General features: G+C 40.2%; 1 protein-coding gene and 1 pseudogene across 2 annotated transcripts; one reads left to right on the plus strand and one right to left on the minus strand.

Annotated features, from left to right (window-relative positions):
- Positions 1-2,321: 2,321 nt before the first annotated feature.
- LOC307097964 (olfactory receptor 4F6-like) lies at positions 2,322-3,260 on the minus strand (the record flags this gene model as incomplete). The annotated part of the gene is made up of 1 exon (XM_079768295.1): positions 2,322-3,260. The coding sequence occupies one exon, from the start codon at positions 3,258-3,260 to the stop codon at positions 2,322-2,324; it is 939 nt and encodes a 312-aa protein (XP_079624421.1).
- Positions 3,261-4,158: 898 nt separating this feature from the next.
- Positions 4,159-14,323, plus strand: LOC307097681 (endonuclease 8-like 2; annotated as a pseudogene). The gene is made up of 2 exons: positions 4,159-4,259; positions 13,242-14,323. The product of its transcript is annotated as an endonuclease 8-like 2 (transcript).
- The last annotated feature ends 4,388 nt before the right edge of the window (positions 14,324-18,711 follow it).

The following is an 18,711-nucleotide window of genomic DNA, read 5'->3' on the forward strand; positions in this document are numbered from 1 at the left end:
GGTCAGCATGTGGCCCCTTTCCTCCACACACCCATTCTTCAGTAAAAACAAAATACAGGAGAATATGGTGCTGAAGGTCCATAAACCCTCAGTGACGTATGGCAGAAAATGGTCCTGGTTCCAGTTCAAGATGGCACCTAAGAGGGCCCTAAACTCACCTTCTCCATCAAACATACCAAATCTACAGTACATTTGGAACAAATTTCTCTGAAAAACAAACAAACAACTGGCTAAGCAACTCCTACACATTGAGCCAAGGAGAGCAGGTAGGAGAGGCTAGAACACAATCTCCTCATGAACCCCACACGGGGCACAGTGACCCATAGTTGGGAAGAACCCAAAACCTGGAGCTGCTCCCTGAGGAGCAAAGGGTTTAAACCCTACAACAGGCACCCCAACTTTTAAGACCTTCACCAGTGACAATCCCCCAAGACATCTAGCTTGAAAGCTAACAGGGCTGTCATTCACAAGACCATCAAGGCTATAATAATCTGAGAAACTGCTTTTCAGGCGCAGAACTCACTTGCCCCAGGGCCCAGTGTGAAAATGGTGGCCAAGGGCTATCTGGACCTTGTGTGGGAGAAGCTCCTTTGATTTTTGCCTACCTTGGAGCAGGAGCCTGAGGGTCAGGCATGTGACTTGACACACATTTGAGGACCTGCTGGAGTGCTCTCCAGAAAGAGACTGAACAGCGCCATCTTCTCACTCTCCCTATGCAGAGCTCTAGAGCAGTGCTTTTCAACCCATATACCCCAAGAATTTTTAAAACATGCAATACCTAACTACTTAGTCAGGGGCACTGACCTCTTTTCCCTTAGATTGTCACATTAAAGAAATGACAACAGCCAACACAATAGCTGTCTGGTGTGAATGAATCAAAATTTACCTATTTTTTTTTAATCAGTTCAGTCTAAAATATAAAATATATTTTCAAGTGCTGCAGAATTTTAGTAGTTTATGTGTGCCAAGAGACGAAAAGGGTTAAAAATCACTGCTCTAGAGCATTAGTATCTCCCTAAGGGGAGCTTTTACGTGGGTGTCTGGTGCCCTGGTCTTTGTGACTGCCATACAAAGGATGGCCCTTGAACACCTGACCCTGGTGGCCAGAGGGGCTGGGTTCCTGGGTCCCAACAGACTACAAAAATTGCAGAGACAGCTTTTGGCGGGACTACCACCCCCAGTGCACAGCACAGAGAGCGGACTGAAACACAGCCCAGTCTTTCTGTGAAAGAGGCCTATTTGCCTGCACTGGAGCTTTGGCCTGAGGGGAAAGCTTCAGGTTGGCCCACATACAGGGGCCCAGGGACAGACCTGCTCTCAGAGAATAGAGGCAAGTGCCCCCATCTTTGCATTCTCCCTCTGCTTCACACAACTCATCATTATCTCCCAAATAGGAGCTTATATATTCATCTGAAACCCCAATTTTTGTAACTGCTGTCCAGGGGATTGCCTGGCACTGGTGGTCAGCGGGGCTTATGCTTGTGGTCCCACAGACTATATATATTTACAAACTTTAAAAATTGCTACCTAACGATCTGGCTTTTAATCATCCTGAATCTTGGTGCTGACCAAGATCCTCTCCTTGAGAAACTGACAGATCTTGGCACACCCTCAACTACTGGGAGCCATTAAAAAAAATAGGGGAGGCTGGGGGAAGGTCAATGTGGCGGGGGGAGGGGGGGAGGAGGAGATATATGTACTAATATATGTAATATTTTAAACAATTAAAAATATTTTTAAAATAATAAAAATTAAAAAATAAAATGGGTTGACCCTGGCCAGTGTGTTTCAGTAGTTAGAGTGTTGGCCCACACACTGAAGGGTCATGGGTTCAATTACCAGTCAAGTGCATGTACCTCATTTGGGGGTTTAGTCCCTAGCCTGGTTGGGGTGTGTGGGAGGCAACCAATTGATGTGGCTCTCTCACATCAATGTTTCTCTCTCTTTCTCTCTCTCTCTTTACCCCTCCCTTCCACTCTCTTTGAAAAGCAATTTAAAAAATACGCTTTGTGGGGGTTAACAAAATAAATAAATGAAATGAAATTAGAAAGTGTGAGAGATAACCAAGAGTTAGGGCAGGGTTGAACAAAAAAGGTTTATCTCCTATATGAAGCCACTTTTTCAAGATTGGGAGCAATGGCTGCTTTATCTAATGCATGGAAACTACCACAGGCAGTCAGCAAAATGAAGACTCAAAGAAATATGTTTCAAACAAAAGAACAAGATCTAAGAAAGATGGTTCATTCTCCATGAAGGTTGGCTATTAGGGACAGAAAATTTATGAATAGTCACTTGGAAATTTTGTGTTTTAATAAAGCCACTTAGTGATTTTTTCTAAAACCCATAACCTGACTGAACACTCTCCTTATTGCCATCATCAGCTCTCTGTTTCTGAATGTGTAAATGACTGGATTTAGAAATGGAGTTAAAACTGCATCAAATATGGCTAGAAATTTATCCAGATGTGTTGAAGGCAAGGGCCACATATAGAAAAAAATCAATGGACCAAAGAATAAAAACACCACAATAACATGAGCTGACAGTGTACAAAGAGCCTTGGATGAACAACCTGAGGAGTGTTTCTGAAGAGTGACCAGGAGGAAGATGTAAGAGAAAATGAGCAAGAAGAAAGCACCCAAGGAAATGAACCCACTATTAGCAGTGACCAGGAACTCCAATTTATAGGTGTCTGTGCAAGCAAGTTTGATGAGCCGAGGTATGTCACAGTAAAAGCTGTCTACTACATTAGGCCCACAGAAGGGCAAGTTTACCACAAATGCCAACTGGGCCGAAGAGTGAATGAGACCAATAGTCCAGGCAACCACTAAAATCAAAATGCACACTCGTGGGCTCATGATGGTCAGGTAGTGGAGAGGCCTACATATGGCCACATATCTGTCAAAGGCCATGGAGATGAGCAGCACCATCTCGGTACCTCCGACAGCATGGCTAAAAAAAATCTGAGCTAAACAACCCCCAAAGGAGATGACCTTCTGCTCCCTGAAAAGATCACAAATCATCTTGGGTGCTGCAATAGAGCAAAATATCATGTCAATTATGGAGAGGTTGGCTAACAGAAAATACATGGGGGAGTGTAAATAAGGATCAAACGTCACAGTGACCACTATGAGGAGGTTTCCCATCATACTGGACAAATAGAAAAGACAAGAAAAGCAAAAAAGAAGAAGCTGGATCTCCCAGGAGTTGGAGAGTCCCAGGAACACAAATTCAGACACCACAGAATGATTGGCTTTATACATTGACTCATTTGGTAGGTGCACTCTCCTGTTACCTAAAGGAAGAAAATGACACAACTCAAATTAATACTATTATATTAATACCCTCTGTGGAAAAGTATATAAATTTTTGAAATCAAATATTACCTGAGCATTTCACAAATATCAAATAACATTCTGTTGGCCACTGTTGCTGTCATTACATATGACAGTAACTGAGTTGTCAGGTGGTCTTGCTAGCACAAGGAATGGTGAGCAATCTGGTGGACTGGTACCCATGGATGCACCTGATGAAACCATAAACAAAGGGCATTTGATATTAAATTGCTTTATCAGTTTGACCACTGTTAACTATCCTCTCCCTCACATACTGGATAGGCAAAAGAGGACTATTCCATGACAAAAAGACTTGTAAGATCCTGTGAGTCTGATTTTGCTCCTCAAGCAAGAAATTATCCTATTTTTATTTCCAAAAATATAATTAATTCATTAATATCTAAATCAAATGGTACCTCATGTCTAAGTTTACCCATGACCCACCTATGCATCCACATTTATTTACTGTATTTAGAGTTGGTCACATGTCTATTTCCTCAGATGATTATAAACTACTCAAGGTTATAAATCATTGTGCCTTTAAATTTTTAATCCCATACAGTATCTTGCAAATATTAGGTAGTGAAAGAAATATTTTAAATAAATGAATGAGTTACATCAGAGGAATGGCAGTGTGAGAGATCCCCTTGGCCTGTTGCCTGGAAACTTCAACAAGTTAATCAACTATAACTCAAAGAATATCAACAAAGAATTCCCTGCTCAATATAGAAGCACACCTGAGAGACCCGTGCATTGAAGCATTTAATGGTGAGCAGCTGGGAATAAATGAGTGGGCAAGAAAGGAGAAGAGCCCAAACAACCACAGATGCAGCCCAACAGCTTGGCCTGTAGAGTGGAGGAAGCTGGTGGTAGCAGGCTCTTTCGTGGGTCTGGAGGAACAGAGAGTCAAGCTGGGCTCTCCAGCAGGCAAGCAGTGCAAACAGTGGCTGAGTCAGCAGAGACACGAGGGCAAGGACACGGCAGAGGGATTGTGCCACAGCGGTCTGCTGTTGGGCAGTGATGTTTCAGACAAAGAAATGGAGCCACAGAGCCCTGCCGCACCTTGAACTTCCAAAACTTGCGTCCAGTTGCCCTTGGTATCAGGTCGAGGAGCACATTATCTGCAAACCAAAAGCTATTGCAATAGAATTGTGGTTTCCCTCTATGACTGATTCCCAGGTGGGGCACACTGGGAGGTCCCCAAGGAGGTTCAGGGTCATCATTACAGTGAGGGCAAAACAAACCCCACCCCCAAGCAGCACAACTGTACTGTCTGAAGAAAGTCAAAGAGGTCAGCTCTGGGAGGTCACAGAGGTAAAAATATTGTGATTCTGTGCCACCTACTGGAAAATAGTAGAAAGACCTCTTCAGATAAAACTGGTTGAGAAAGGTCAGCAGTACAATAGATGCCTAGACAGAGGAGACCAGCAAATACCATGAATAGCCATGGTAATGAGGAAGCTCAGAAAGGAAATGAAAACTCTCCAGAAAGCAAGTTGGAACACATGGAAATATGTAATGTAAATGACTGAGAATTCAAGATTGCAGTTCTGAAAATACTCAATGAGATGTGAGAAAATATATAGGCAATTCAAGGCACTCAGAAAACAAATTAATGAACAAAATGAGTAATTTACCAAAGAAATTGAAGCTTTAAAAAAGAACCAATCAGAAATCCTGGAAATGAAGCATGCAATTAAGGAAATTAGGAATGAACTAGTGACCTATATACTGAAAACTACAAAGCATTATTAAAAGAGATTGAAAATATATATAACAAAATGGAAAAATATATTGTATTCAGGAATTGGAAGAATCAACATAGTTAAAATGACTATATTACCCAAAGTAACATACAGACAATGCAATCCCCATTAAAATCCTAATGTCATTCTTTAAAGAAATAGAACAAAAAATATAAGATTTGTATGGAACCACAAAAGATCCCTAATAACCACAGCAATCCTGAGGGGAAAAAAAAAAAGCATAGCTGGAGGTATCACACTTAAAATTCTATTACAGAGCTATGATAATCAAAACAGCAAGGTAATGGCAAAAAGACACACATATCAACAAAACATAATTGAGAGCCCAGATATAAAACCACATGTATATGGGCTGATAATTTTTAACAAAGAAGCCAGAAACACACCATGGAGTAAAGAGACCGTCTTCAGCCCGGCTGGTGTGACTCAGTGGTTGAGTGTCGACCTATGAACCTGGAGGTCACAATGGGATTCCCGGTCAGGCACATAACCAGGTTGTGGGCTTGATCACCAGTAGGGGGCATGTAAGATACAGCCAACTGATGATTTTCTCTCATCATTAGTGTTTCTATCTTTCCCTCTCCCTGCCTCTCTCTGAAATCAATAAAAACATATTTTTTTTAAAAAGCCTCTTCACTAAATGATGTTGGTAAAATTGGAAAGACACATGCAAACAAATGAAATTGGATTATAGCTTGTCCCCTTGTACAGAAATGAACTCAAAATGGATCAAAGACCTAAATATAAGATCAGAAACAATAAGTTACATAGAAGACAGCATCGGTACTAAACTTATGGACCTTGATTGTAGAGAGCATTTTATGAAGTTGACTCCAAAGGCAAGAGAAGTAAAGGCAAAAATAAATGAATGGGACTATATCAAACTAAAAAGCTTCTGCACCACAAAAGAAACTGACAACAAAACAAAGAGGCAGCCAACTGAATGAGATATTTGTGAACAATAGCTCTGACAAAGGTTTACTATCCAAAATACGTAAAGAACCATAAAACTCAACACAAAACAAACAAACAACTCAATTAAAAAATGGGCAGAGGACCTGAACAGACACCTTTCCGAAGAAGACATACAAATATCCACAAATAGCCAACAGATATATGAAAAGATGTTCAACCTCACTAGCAATTAGAGAAATGCAAATCAAACTGCTATGAGATACCACCTCATGCCTGTTAGAGTGGCTATTAACAACAAGGCAAGTAATAACAAGTGTTAAAGAGGTTGTGGAGAAAAGGGAACCCTCATTCACTGCTGGTGGGAATGTAGACTGGTGCAGCCACTATGGAAAACAGTCTGGCAATTCCTCCAAAAATTAAGAATAGAGCTACCATGTGACCTAGCAATCCCTCTCCTGGGTAGATACCCAAAAAAACTTGTAAACATGTAATCTCAATGATATATGCACAATAACATATATGCAATATGTTCATTGCAGCATTATTCACAGTGGCCAAGACATGGAGACAACTGAAGTGTCCTTTGATAGATGATTAGATGAACAATACTACTCAGCTATAAGAAAGGATGAAATATTGCCATTTACAACAACATGGACAGACCTTGAGAATATTATGTAAATGAAATAAGTCAGGCAGAAAAAACTAAGAACCATGGCAGTTTCACTCATATGTGGGATATAAAACTAAAACTCATGGACACAAACAGCAGTGTTGCGGTTGCCAGAGGGAAAGGAGTTGGGGATAAAGGGGGCCTAATATATGGTGACTAAAAATGAGTTGACTTGGGTGATGGGCAATATATAGATCATGTAACATAGAAATTTACACTTGAAATCTATTTGATCCTATTAACAATGTCACCACAATAAATTTAATAATAAATAAGTAAATAAATAAATAATAATTGGACTGATTCAACTCAGTTACTGTCAGGTCCTATTAACTCACTTCCTTCAATAAACATTTATCAAGCATCTACTATGTGCTAGGAAATAGTCTAAGCACTAGGAATATAGCCAAGTACCTATCCTCTTGGATTTACATTTTGGCAGGAAAAAAAGACAATTAAAAATTAAATACATAGATAGATATATAGATGTCAGTTGATGATTTCACCATGGATAAAAATAGGCAAAAGAGGGGAATAGGGCAGTATGGGAGTGCTTTTATAATAGAATTGATGAGAAATTTTTGCTGACAAGTTGACTGATCAGAAAGCTAAAGAAGGTGAATGAGCAAACCATGAAGGTTTGGGGGTGAGGATATTCCAGGTAGAGATAACAGCAAGACAAAAGCTCTGAGGTATGAATTCACTTGGTCTTGAACCTGAGTTTTTGAGAGATGGAGCAAGGGGAGTGGTATGTGTAGTAGGGCCTTATGAGCCATAGGACTTTGGTTATTATTCTGAATGAGATAAGCAATTGGAGTTTGAACAGGAGAACAACAAAATCTGGCTTACATTGTTAAGAGATCACTCTGGCTGCTGCATTGTTATTACACTTAAAACTCTCAAAGATATAACTAGGATTATTTTTGCAATAATCCAAGCAAGAAATGATGGTGACTTAGAGGAGGCTGATAAAGGTAGAGGTAGTGAGACATTGTATTCTGGATGTATTGAGATGATGCATGGTGAAATTTTCAGGGCTATAAATAACCCTCATATTTTAGAGATTACAAAATAGTGCACATCATGCAGAGCTTTTATAGGAAAATAAAAGAATTATGAAAGGTACTAATACAGTAAATGTACATTTGGTCACCAAATTTAGTAAGAACTCTAGAATAAGGAGGCATTTGAAGCTTTAAGATGGGAGTCTTTGGGAAATAAAAAGAAATAATCTCTAACACAGAAAGTAGAACGCTATGGGACTCAATAGTGCAGATAGTAGTACAGGCTAAAATGTTGTTATAACCCAGTAGGAATTATTATGTGAAGATAACAAAATATTCTCTATTTAATTTTTTGAAGCTAAGTCATTGACCTCTCTATACAACCTCACCAAAACACATCCAAAATTGCAAATAAAGAGCAAAATACTAGAGCTACATAAATATTAGTTTCTATATTTAGCCAGAAAAAAAATATCAACTTGGTTACTGTCAGACCTGCATTTACCAAAAGACAAAATGTCTCTCTGCTATGGTTGGCTACACTGGCCAACTTACCAAGGGCAGGCCAGATTGCACTTAGGCAAAGATGCAGATATAGCTCCTAAAGCATACTTCAGCCACTTCTACTACAATGAATGGCAGATGCGCAAAGAAGGCGTTCTCTTTCTGTGTCATATGCATTTATTCTGCCAAGACATCTAGAACTGTGAGTGTGTACTCTACTGAACACCCACAAAGATGAACATTGAAGTATTACAGGCAAGTGTCAGTTGTACCACTACTTAAGAAGTTTCCTCTGCATATCTAAAATGTTAGGCAGAGAAAAATTTAATCCTCTATAGCCTCTCTTTATAGGTTTAAAACCAGGGTAAATTAGAGGTGAGAAATATTTATCTCTGAAAATAAAGAGCTAAGAATTTTCAATACTATAGTAAAACTCTGCTGTCATTGACACCTATTAATTATAGACACTTCAGCAAAAAAGACAATTGCAAATTCCTCCCACTCCTACTCATCGCCAATAGATAAAGATTTCCTATAATCAAAGTTTTACAGGGCCAAGTGAGGAGCAAGAAAGCATTTGAAGCAATAGTCAGATGATTCCTTGAATACTAGAACATAAAGAACCATGGCATTCCATCAACACTCTCCAAAACCTGAAGCAAGATATGCTTCTATCTAGAACTTAGAGAAAACAGCATTGGAGCGTCAATAAATGAAATGATGTAAACAAAGGAAATGTAACAGTAAGGGACCTATATTATCTGCTGTCTGAGCAAAGCAGTACAAACGTCTCACAGCCAGTAAGATTTAATGGAACATTGTTTAACTGCTGCCAACCTTTGTTTGTGACATAATATATGAGTAATAATAACCTCATTTAAAAGTAATCAAAAATTTTTATTAAAAAAGCACACATAGGCCCCCAAAATATTTTTTTTGTTGAGGTGATTGCATATTCCAATTCTTTGCATCCTGATCTGCATACGAGCTCATTTTTAATAGTTTATATTTAATAACCACTTTCTTTAAAAAATAATTTATGTTAAATATCTCTACAAGTCATTTCAACAGAAACTACATGGTAGAAAAAACAACAATAAAGTCTAATTAACTATTTTGGCTGAATAATTTGCCTGGATGAGTATCTGTCACAAGAAATACCAAAATAAATCAATCATGAATTATGATGAATAGTTTTCTGATATGTATTATGTCCTTTTGGGATTGAACCAAGAACTGCTTTGCAGAAATATATTAGCAATGACCAGAGGTGGGAGCAAAGACAAAATATATCCAAAATATACCCTCAGTATGTGTACCTTTCTTATAGGACTTATCAAAACACATGGAAATAGGCCCTTTTCAGTCTCTCTCATTAAGCCAGTGCTCTTATTGAACATGCTTTTGGCATGTCTGGGAACATTTGGCCATGTCTGGAAACATTTTTGGTTATCACACTGGGAGGATCAGGATTGTTACTGGAATCTAATGTGTAGAGGTCAAGGATGCTACTAAACATTCTACATTGCCCAGGATAAAAGTATAGCCCCCAACAACAAAGAAGTATCCAACCCCAAATGTCAATAGTGCCAAGGCTGAGAAGCCCTGCATTAAACTATACATTTTTCCAGGGAAAAGTCAAAGTCTTTTATATTATTCTATTCCTCCAGGTTCCCCAGCACCATTCCCATCATACAGTGTGCCTCTAATTAGTGTTTGTTGAAGGGGTGAATGAATAAGTAGATGGATGGATGGATGGATGGATGGATGGATGGATGGATGGATGGATGGCTAACTGGGTTGAAAGAGGGAAGAATGATGAATAAATGGACAGAAAAAAAAAGATAGATAAGAATAAAGCAAAGGAAGAAATATTTCTAAACAACTGTTAACAAGTTATTTTTATAAGCATTATGAGCTAATAATGACCACACTTCATAAAAATGTAAACTTTATGGGAGAATTCATTAGCTCTACACACACACACACACACACACACACACACACGCACACACACAAATGACCATATACCAAATGCACTCCCTAATTTGGTAGTTAGAATTAGACTTTTTCTAGGCACCCAAGTGATACATCTTGGAAACAATATACTAATGTCCCCAGTCTTATACAATAAGAAATTACAACTCTTTCACATCCTTATGTAAATTACTTTTTCTTATCACTTTTTGGGAGTATTAGCTAACACAAATATAGGTATTTAAGCCACTGAGATTTTAGACAGTATAAAAAGCCAAATAAATTTGGAACAGTATAATAAGCCTAAAAGAGATGCATCAAAGTTTTGGATAAAGAAACAAGAAAAATATGAACTCTAAAAATGGGTCCAGTAATCTAAAAAGGGAAAGAAAGCAAAGCAAAGAACTGAATACCAGAACACATTAATGTGTATATGGTTTGTATCTTCAGGGTTTCAAAAACAAAAGTGATTCCTGGTTGAATACCCAAAACTAGATGAAGGCATCTACCAGCCCCCTGAAAGAGTGATATGAGCCAATTTTTGCTCCAAGTAGATTGAGTATGTTCTGCAAGAACACTGAATCTTTTGTTCTCCAGGACTTTCATTTACCACCAAACTTTTCTTAATTAAAGGCCATGACAGTTATAATGATTCTAACATTCACTCTAAACATCGTGATTTCTTTTTCATACTTACATGGATTTGATCAGTCTCCCAGGAGAGATTCTCATTTATTTTCAAGTTTATAGTTGAAGAAAATAGAGATAATTAATGTGCTACGAATCAACCTACAGAAATAAACCAGTAAGTATGTAAATGAATTTCTGGCCTGGCATATATAATATATCAGTTGGCATATCTAAATTGTGAATAAGACATAGTATTTGAGATTTCAGTACCTCTGTTTAGCCATTCCTATGCTTTATCACTGTAGAGTCCAAGATGTTTTTCCTGCTTCCAACTGAACTCTCTAGTTCTTTATTTTAAGTCTATATCCACTTGTCTGTTGCTCTGTGAAAGTAAAATAAAGATATTATCAAGAACCCTTTTAAATGAATCCTTACAGTACTTGATTGAATTAAGTAACCACATTAAGTTGGCCCTTTCTTCTTATGATCAATTTCCATATTCCTAGATTCCTAAATTTGTTATTTTTCTCTTAACTTTATTTGACTTTGTGGTGGCCAAAAGTAGATATGAAGGAAAAAACAACTAAATACCCAACAAATCAAGATTTTTTTTCTATATAACAGTCAAAAATGATGGTAGATATGTCAATAGACATGCAGGTGGGATCAAGTACATTCTCAGGAAGACACTTTACCAGTCAATCCTTCTCCAAACTCTGTGTGCATCATTTGGTTCTGGTCTCAAGAAATACCTGAAGTGAATATCATCCTTTTTTAGCTTCTCTGTAAATACAGAAATAAAACAGAATAAGTGGTCTTGACTTCTAACTTCTGTTAATTATTAATTTCCCTTCACTCCAATAAAAAAAGGTTAATGAGATAAAGAGTAAATAAATCTTTTTCTAAGTCATCATTTGAAACACCAAATCCCTTGCCTATGCTAAAGGCATTGCATTGTGCTGATCCTGACGCTCCTCCACAGCTTTAGTTTTACCCTAGAAACCTGAGACACACTTCTAGCACCAAGTGAAAGTCAGTTATTTGCTTTTCTCAACAATCTATATAGCTCCTTATACACTCCCTGTGATCTGTTCCTTTTTCCTACATTATAGCTTACCTAATCACACCAAAATTTAATTGATATCTGCAAATGAAGATTCTATCATTAACACTGTTTTTCTGAAACTGAATTGAATATAACAGTTCAAAATTTTTTCCTGTTGTTATCTTGACTTTTCATCTTTCTGCCTACCTCTTCTTAGACCACAGCATCTTCAGAGAACTGGAATACATTGATAACTGAGCTTCTGCTTATACCAGTACTATTATATAAAAAGCTGAAAATTTTTTTAAAGGCAATTAATTAACAGCACAGAGAATAGTGATCCAGTGCTGCTGCAGAGACTGGATTTGCTAACTTAGCTCAGGTGGTCAAGGGAATTGTCCCTGAAACCCAGTCAGTTGGTAAGAACAACTGAAAAGAAAATCTTGTAATGAGTCACTGGAGATGAAACAAAACGGAGACTGGATGTTTCAAGAGCATCACCTTTGACAGTTTTACCTGTCAATTCTAGACTCACTTACTGGTGGTTTAAAATGAGGCAGAATACCTGGGGAGTGTGAAGACATTTAAACAAAGTCATGTGGATTTTACTATACATTTCAATCAGTTTAAGCATACATAAGCTGAAGAAGCAGGAGAAATTGCTTAAGCATCTTTCACATTTGTAAACAATGGCATGGGTGAAAATAATAGGGTGAACTGTTATTCATGTTTAGTGTCAAGGTAACTGAGATCTCAGGGGTGAGGATGAGCCAGCATGGAAGACAACGAGGCATTGAGAATGCTTCTAGGAAAAGGAACAGCAGATCAGGCCTGGAGGCAGATAGGAGTTGTGCATTTTTTACCCTTCAAAACCTGCTCAAAGCTCTCCTTTTCCAGAAACCTCCTAGTATTGACCCCAGTGCATATCAATTCTTCCATGTCTTTTTGGCATTGTCAGGACCTTCATCCAAGCAAATCCAGCAATAAAATGTGCATAAAAATAAAACCAATGAAATATTACTTTATTTTTTTAAATGATACTTTTACATTGAATAGATGCTGACCAAAAAAATGAAACTAGACCACCTTCTTATACCATTTACAAAAATAAACTCAAAATGGATGAAAGACTTAAATATACGACTCAAAACCATAAAAAATTTTAGAAGAAAACATAGTCAGTAAAATCTCAGACATTTCTCGTAGCAATATTTTTTCTGGCACATCTCCTCAAGCAAGAAAAACAAAAGAAAAAATAAATAAATGGGACCACATCAAACTAAAAAGTTTTTGCAAAGAAAGCCATCAGCAAAATGAAAAGACAATCCACTGAATGGGAGAACATATTCATCAATTATACACCTGATAAAGAGCTAATATCTAAATTTTATTAAGAACTCATACTATTCGCCTCACCATACGCCAGAAGCTGAGTGTGGGCCTCACCTGGGGCTGCAGGAACAGAGCCAGGATACCAGAAGGGCCATCTGTGAAGAAGTTTCACCATTTGGTCTCCCTCTTTGTGGGGCAGCAGATGGTCAAGACAGGGGGCAGCAGTAAGAAGCTAAACCCTGCCAACTTCCAGTCCCTGTGGATACAGGACACCCAGGTCCATGGGAAAAAATTATTCCTTAGATTTGATCCAGATGAAGAAACCAGGTCTGGCAACAACCCACTGCCAGAACCTCTATGAAAAGGAAAGAGGAAGAAGACCAAAAGCAGACCTTGGGCCCTGGCAGCAAAGAAATCTCAGACCAGTCCTCCCAGTCCCACAATCTGCTGGGGACCAAAAGCAGACCTTGGGCCCTGGCAGCAAAGAAATCTCAGACCAGTCCTCCCAGTCCCACAGTGGAGACAATGGTTTGGAGTGTTTGGGGGGAGACAGCCCTGCAAGAGGTGCTGAGAGGCTCCAGGTGGCTTCCAAAGGCTCACCTGGTGGTGCCCACAGTGCCAGCACAAACTGCAGGTTGGTCCTGCACTTTGGCGGTGGCAGATTCCTGGCATTTTATAATTGTCAGATATCTTAGAGCTCTTCTCCGGTGGTCTAACTCACCTCTGATATCTTGCCTGAACAGTCCCATCAAGGACAAGCCCTGGAAACTCTGGGCCAGGAGCAACCTGTCTACTATACACTGTTGGACCAAAGATACTTCTCAGGCTTAGGGAACATCATTAAGAATGAAGCCATGTACAGACCTGGGATCCATCCCTTTTCTCTTGGTTCACTCCTCAGACCTCAGCAACTTGAGATCCTCATGGATCACGTGGTGGAGTTCAGTACAGGATGGCTTCAGGGTAAGTTCCAGAGCAGACAGAATCACACACAGATCTACCAGAAAGAGCAGTGCCCTGCTGGGAACCAGGTCAGAAAGGAGGCCTTTGGCCCTCCAGGTGGCTTCCAGAGGCTCAGCTGGTGGTGCCCACAGTGCCAGCACAGGCTGCCACCTGATGAGCCAGAGCAAGTCCAGCTTTCCTAAGGCACGTGGGCCCCTTCTTCACAAAACCTTGCCCTACAGGGACCGTGATACCTGAGTGTAGAGAAATGGGATGTGGGCAAGGATTGAGACTAGAGGCAGGAATTAGAGGGGAGGCTAGGTCAGGAAGATATCAGTCCTGTTGATATTCATCTCACTGAACTTATGTCTAAGGCAGAGTTTTCACAAGGTTAGATTATTTTTTTTTCAAGTGTTGGTTAATTCTTCCTATCTAATTCTGCCATTGTGAAAGATAAGAAAAGTTATGTTGATATTTAAGAGAAAAGCCTCCCAGAACGACAGTAGGTTAATGAAAATATAAGTCTGTGAAAATAGCTGTGCCCCAAGATAGTTGTTTGGGGGTTTTTTTGGTTTTGAAACGTTGGTTAGTTTTAAGGCCCTCCATTTGATAATCAGAAACATGGAATTGTCTTTCTTCATCCCCTGGAGGGATCGAGGGATAAGGATGGAGTAGCACAAGGTTCATGCTCAGATTCAGCCTCTTGCCTGGGTCCTTTCTCCTGGGATGGAGACACCAGGAGAGGGGGGTGGGGGTGGGGATGGGGGTGACCTGGGAACTGGCCACCTTTCTGGTGTGCCCTGTGGGCTTTAGAACAGAGCTATTTGTTTCCTCCTAAGGTGATATATTTGTGACCATTGCTATGTGGAACCAGCAGGAATCGAAGGTTGTGGAGACACAGTATAAATGTGTTAGCAACAGCTGGAAGAAACTAAATAAAAACATTTAAATAAAGCTCTTTATTTAAAAAAACAACAACAACATACTATTCAACACCAAAAGAACAAACAATCCAATTAAAAATGGGCAGGGCGGCCATGCAGGCCCACCTATCAGGCCCGTGACTGATTCTCAATGCATGCACATGGGGACTATGATTCTCAGTGCGTGCAAGGACTATGATTCTTGGCGTGTGCGAGGACTCTGATTCTTGGCACGTGTGAGGACTATGATTCTTGGTGCTTGCACACACACTTCCTCCCCTCCCTCCCCCCTCCCCCACTGACACAAGGCAGCAGAACTGAGCATCTGTGACTCTGATTCTCCGTGCATGCGCACGGGGAATATCAGTGCACACATGCTGGGACTCTGATTCTTGGCATGCATGCGAGGCCCCCACTGACCCAAGGCAGCCTCACCAAGCACCCATGACTCTGACACTTGGTGCATGTGCACCCAGGGGGGACTGCTGGTGACCCCAGCAACTGTGCCACCCACCTGCAAGCGAGCTTACTCTCAGCACGCACGGCTCCTGGAGACCCAAGGTAGCCATGCATGTCAGTGCCTAAGTTCTTCAGTGACCCTTGGGTTGCATGATGCTCTCACCATACCTGGCTCAGGCCCCAACAACTCAGAGCTTGGACCTTTTGGTGATAGCAAAAATGGAGAGAAAATGAAACAATCCCCAAAGGCAGAAAAGGAGGAATTGCCAAGAAAGGAACTAAATGAAATAGAGGCATGCAATATGTCAGAAAAGAATTGATAGTAATGGTCATCCTATCTAATAATAGACAAATATGCAAATTGACCATACCTCCGACACATCCTAAGCCACGCCCACCATCCAATCAGAGCGAGTATGCAAATTAACCCAAACCAAGCTGGCTACGGCCACAGAGAGCAAGGTTTCCTAGGTAACAGAGGAAGCCAAGCTTTCCGCCTGCCCTTGCCAGGCCTAAGTCTCTACTCAAGCTACAAAGTTTCAATTATAGAAGGTAAACAAATTCAAACAAATGGCGGCAGAATGGAGCTTGAGAGAGCAGGCCTGGGTTGCCGCCGGCAACAGGGGAAGCCAAGCTTTCCGCACACCCTGGCCGGGCTCACCCACTTAAGGCTACAAAGTTTCAATTGTAGAAGGTGAATTAACTGCCACAGAAATGGCTGCCGGAGCCCCAGGCTTGGCTCCCCTCCAGGCTACAAAGTTTCAATTGTAGAAGGAAAATAAATCCCAGATACCAGGGCCTCCGCTTAGGTTGCCAGGGGGCGTGGCCAGCCTGCAAACCACCACAGGCCCCTCGCTCAGGCCGCCCCACACCACAAGGGAACCCCCACCTGATCCGGGACGCCCTTCAGGGCAAACCAGCTGGCCCCCACCCCTGTACCAGGCCTCTATCCTATCTAATAAAAGAGTAATGTGCAGATTGATCATCACTGCAACACACAATATAGCTGCCCCCATGTGGTCAAAGATCCTGCCCCCATGTGGACACAAGATGGCCACCACAAGGGCAGTTGGGAGGCACCCGGCCTGCAAGGGAGGGCAGTTGTGAGGGACCAAGCCTGCAAGGGAGGGCAGTTGAGAGGGACCAAGACTGCAAGGGAGGGCAGTTGGAGGTGATCAACCCTGCAGGAGAGGGCAGTTAGGGGTGACCAGGCCGGCAGAGGAGGGAAGTTGGGGGCAAACAGGCTGGCAGCAGAGTGGTTAGGGGGTGATAGGCTGGCAGGCAGAAGCGGTTAGGGGTAATCAGGAAGGCAGGCAGGCAAGCAGTTGGGAGCCAGCAGTCCTGGATTGTGAGAGGGATGTCCGACTGCCTGTTTAGGCCCGATACCACCAGGATCGGGCCTAAACAGGCAGTCGGACATCCCTCAAGGGGTCCCATATTGGAGAGGGTACAGGCTGGGCTGAGGGACAACCCCCCTCCATGCACGAATTTCGTGCACCGGGCCTCTAGTACAGTTAATAAACCAGATGGATGAGAAAATGAACAACCTATGCAAAAATCAGGAGGAAATCAAAAGTGATATAGCAACAATCAAAAACACGATGGAAGGTTTCAACAGTAGACTAGGAGAAGAGGAAGACCGAATTAGTGAGATAGAAGATAAGGTAGAGAAACAAGCCCAATCTGAATAGCAATTGGAGAAAAAAATTAAAAAGCAGGAGGAGAGCCTAAGGGAACTTTGGGACACCATGAAATAAAACAACATCCACATAATAGGGATGCCAGAAGGACAAGAAGAGCAGCAAAAATTAGAGAAATCAACTATAATAAAAATACTCAAAAACATTAAAACACATGGAGGCTAAATAGCCATGCTATTAAACAATAAATGGGTTACCAAAGATACCAAAGAAGAAATTTTAAAAAAACCATCCTGGAAACAAATGGAAATGAACACACAACAAGCAAAAATCTATGAGACACAGTGAAAGCAGTACTGAGAAAGAAATTCATAGCATTAAAGGCCTACCTCAAAAAAGAAGAAACACTTTTAATAAGTTATCTAACCCTACAATTTAAAATATTAGAAAGAGAACAAGAAAAGCCCAGAGTAAGTATAAGAAGGGAAATAGTAATGGTCAGAGTGGAAATAAATGACATAGAGACCAAAAAATAATACAAAAGAAAAATAAACCAACAGCTGGTTTTTTTAAAATATAAACAAGATTGATAAACCTCTAACTAGACTTAGCAAGAAAAAAAGAGGACCGAAATAAATAAAATCAGAAATGAAAGTGGTGAAGTACCAACTGACACCACAGAAATCCAAAGCATTGTAAGAAAATGCTCTGAACAACTATATGCCAACTAGCTGGACAATGTGGATTAAATGGACAAATTCCTAGAAAAATACAATCTTCCAAAACTGAATCAGGAAGAATCAGAAAACCTAAATAGGCAATAACAACTGATGTAATAGAAGCAGTAGTCAAAAAAACTCCCAACAAACAAAAGCCCTGGTCCGATGACTTCACATGAGAATTTTACCAAATATTCAAAGAACTAACACCTATTTTCCTCAAACTATTCCAAAAAATCCAAGAGGAAGGAACACTTCCTAGCTCATTTTATGAGGCCAGCATTATTCTAATTCCAAAACCAGATAAAGACACTACAAAGAAAGAGAATTACAGGCCAATATCTCTGATGAACATAGATGCTGAAATCCTCAACAAAATATTAGCAAATCAGATCCATCAATACATTAAAAAGACCATACACCATGACCAAGTGAGATTTATTCCAAGGATGCAAGGCTGACACAATATTTGCAAACCAATAAATGTGATACATCATATAAACAGATTGCAAGACAAAAATCACAGGATCATATCAATTGATGCAGAAAAAGCACTTGACAAAATCCAACACCCTTTTTTTGTGTGTGATAACAACAAAAAAATCAATTTTAATTCCAACACCTGAAGCTATACAAGGGTATGCTTTATAAACCTCCTGGGACTGTTGTACACGTTCAATAAAGTGGCAACTGTGCAATATCACTTAGTATCCTCAAAATCAGGAACAGACTTTTGAATTGTTTAAACACAATCCAAGAATTAAAAACGAAATCAGAAGCCATCCACAATTATACTAATTGTCAACTTAAAGTTTTACACATATTACTGGATACACAGCCAATATCTAGC

Source organism: Cnephaeus nilssonii (genome assembly GCF_951640355.1).
Source record: "Cnephaeus nilssonii genome assembly, chromosome: 4".
Lineage (NCBI taxonomy): Eukaryota > Metazoa > Chordata > Mammalia > Chiroptera > Vespertilionidae > Cnephaeus > Cnephaeus nilssonii.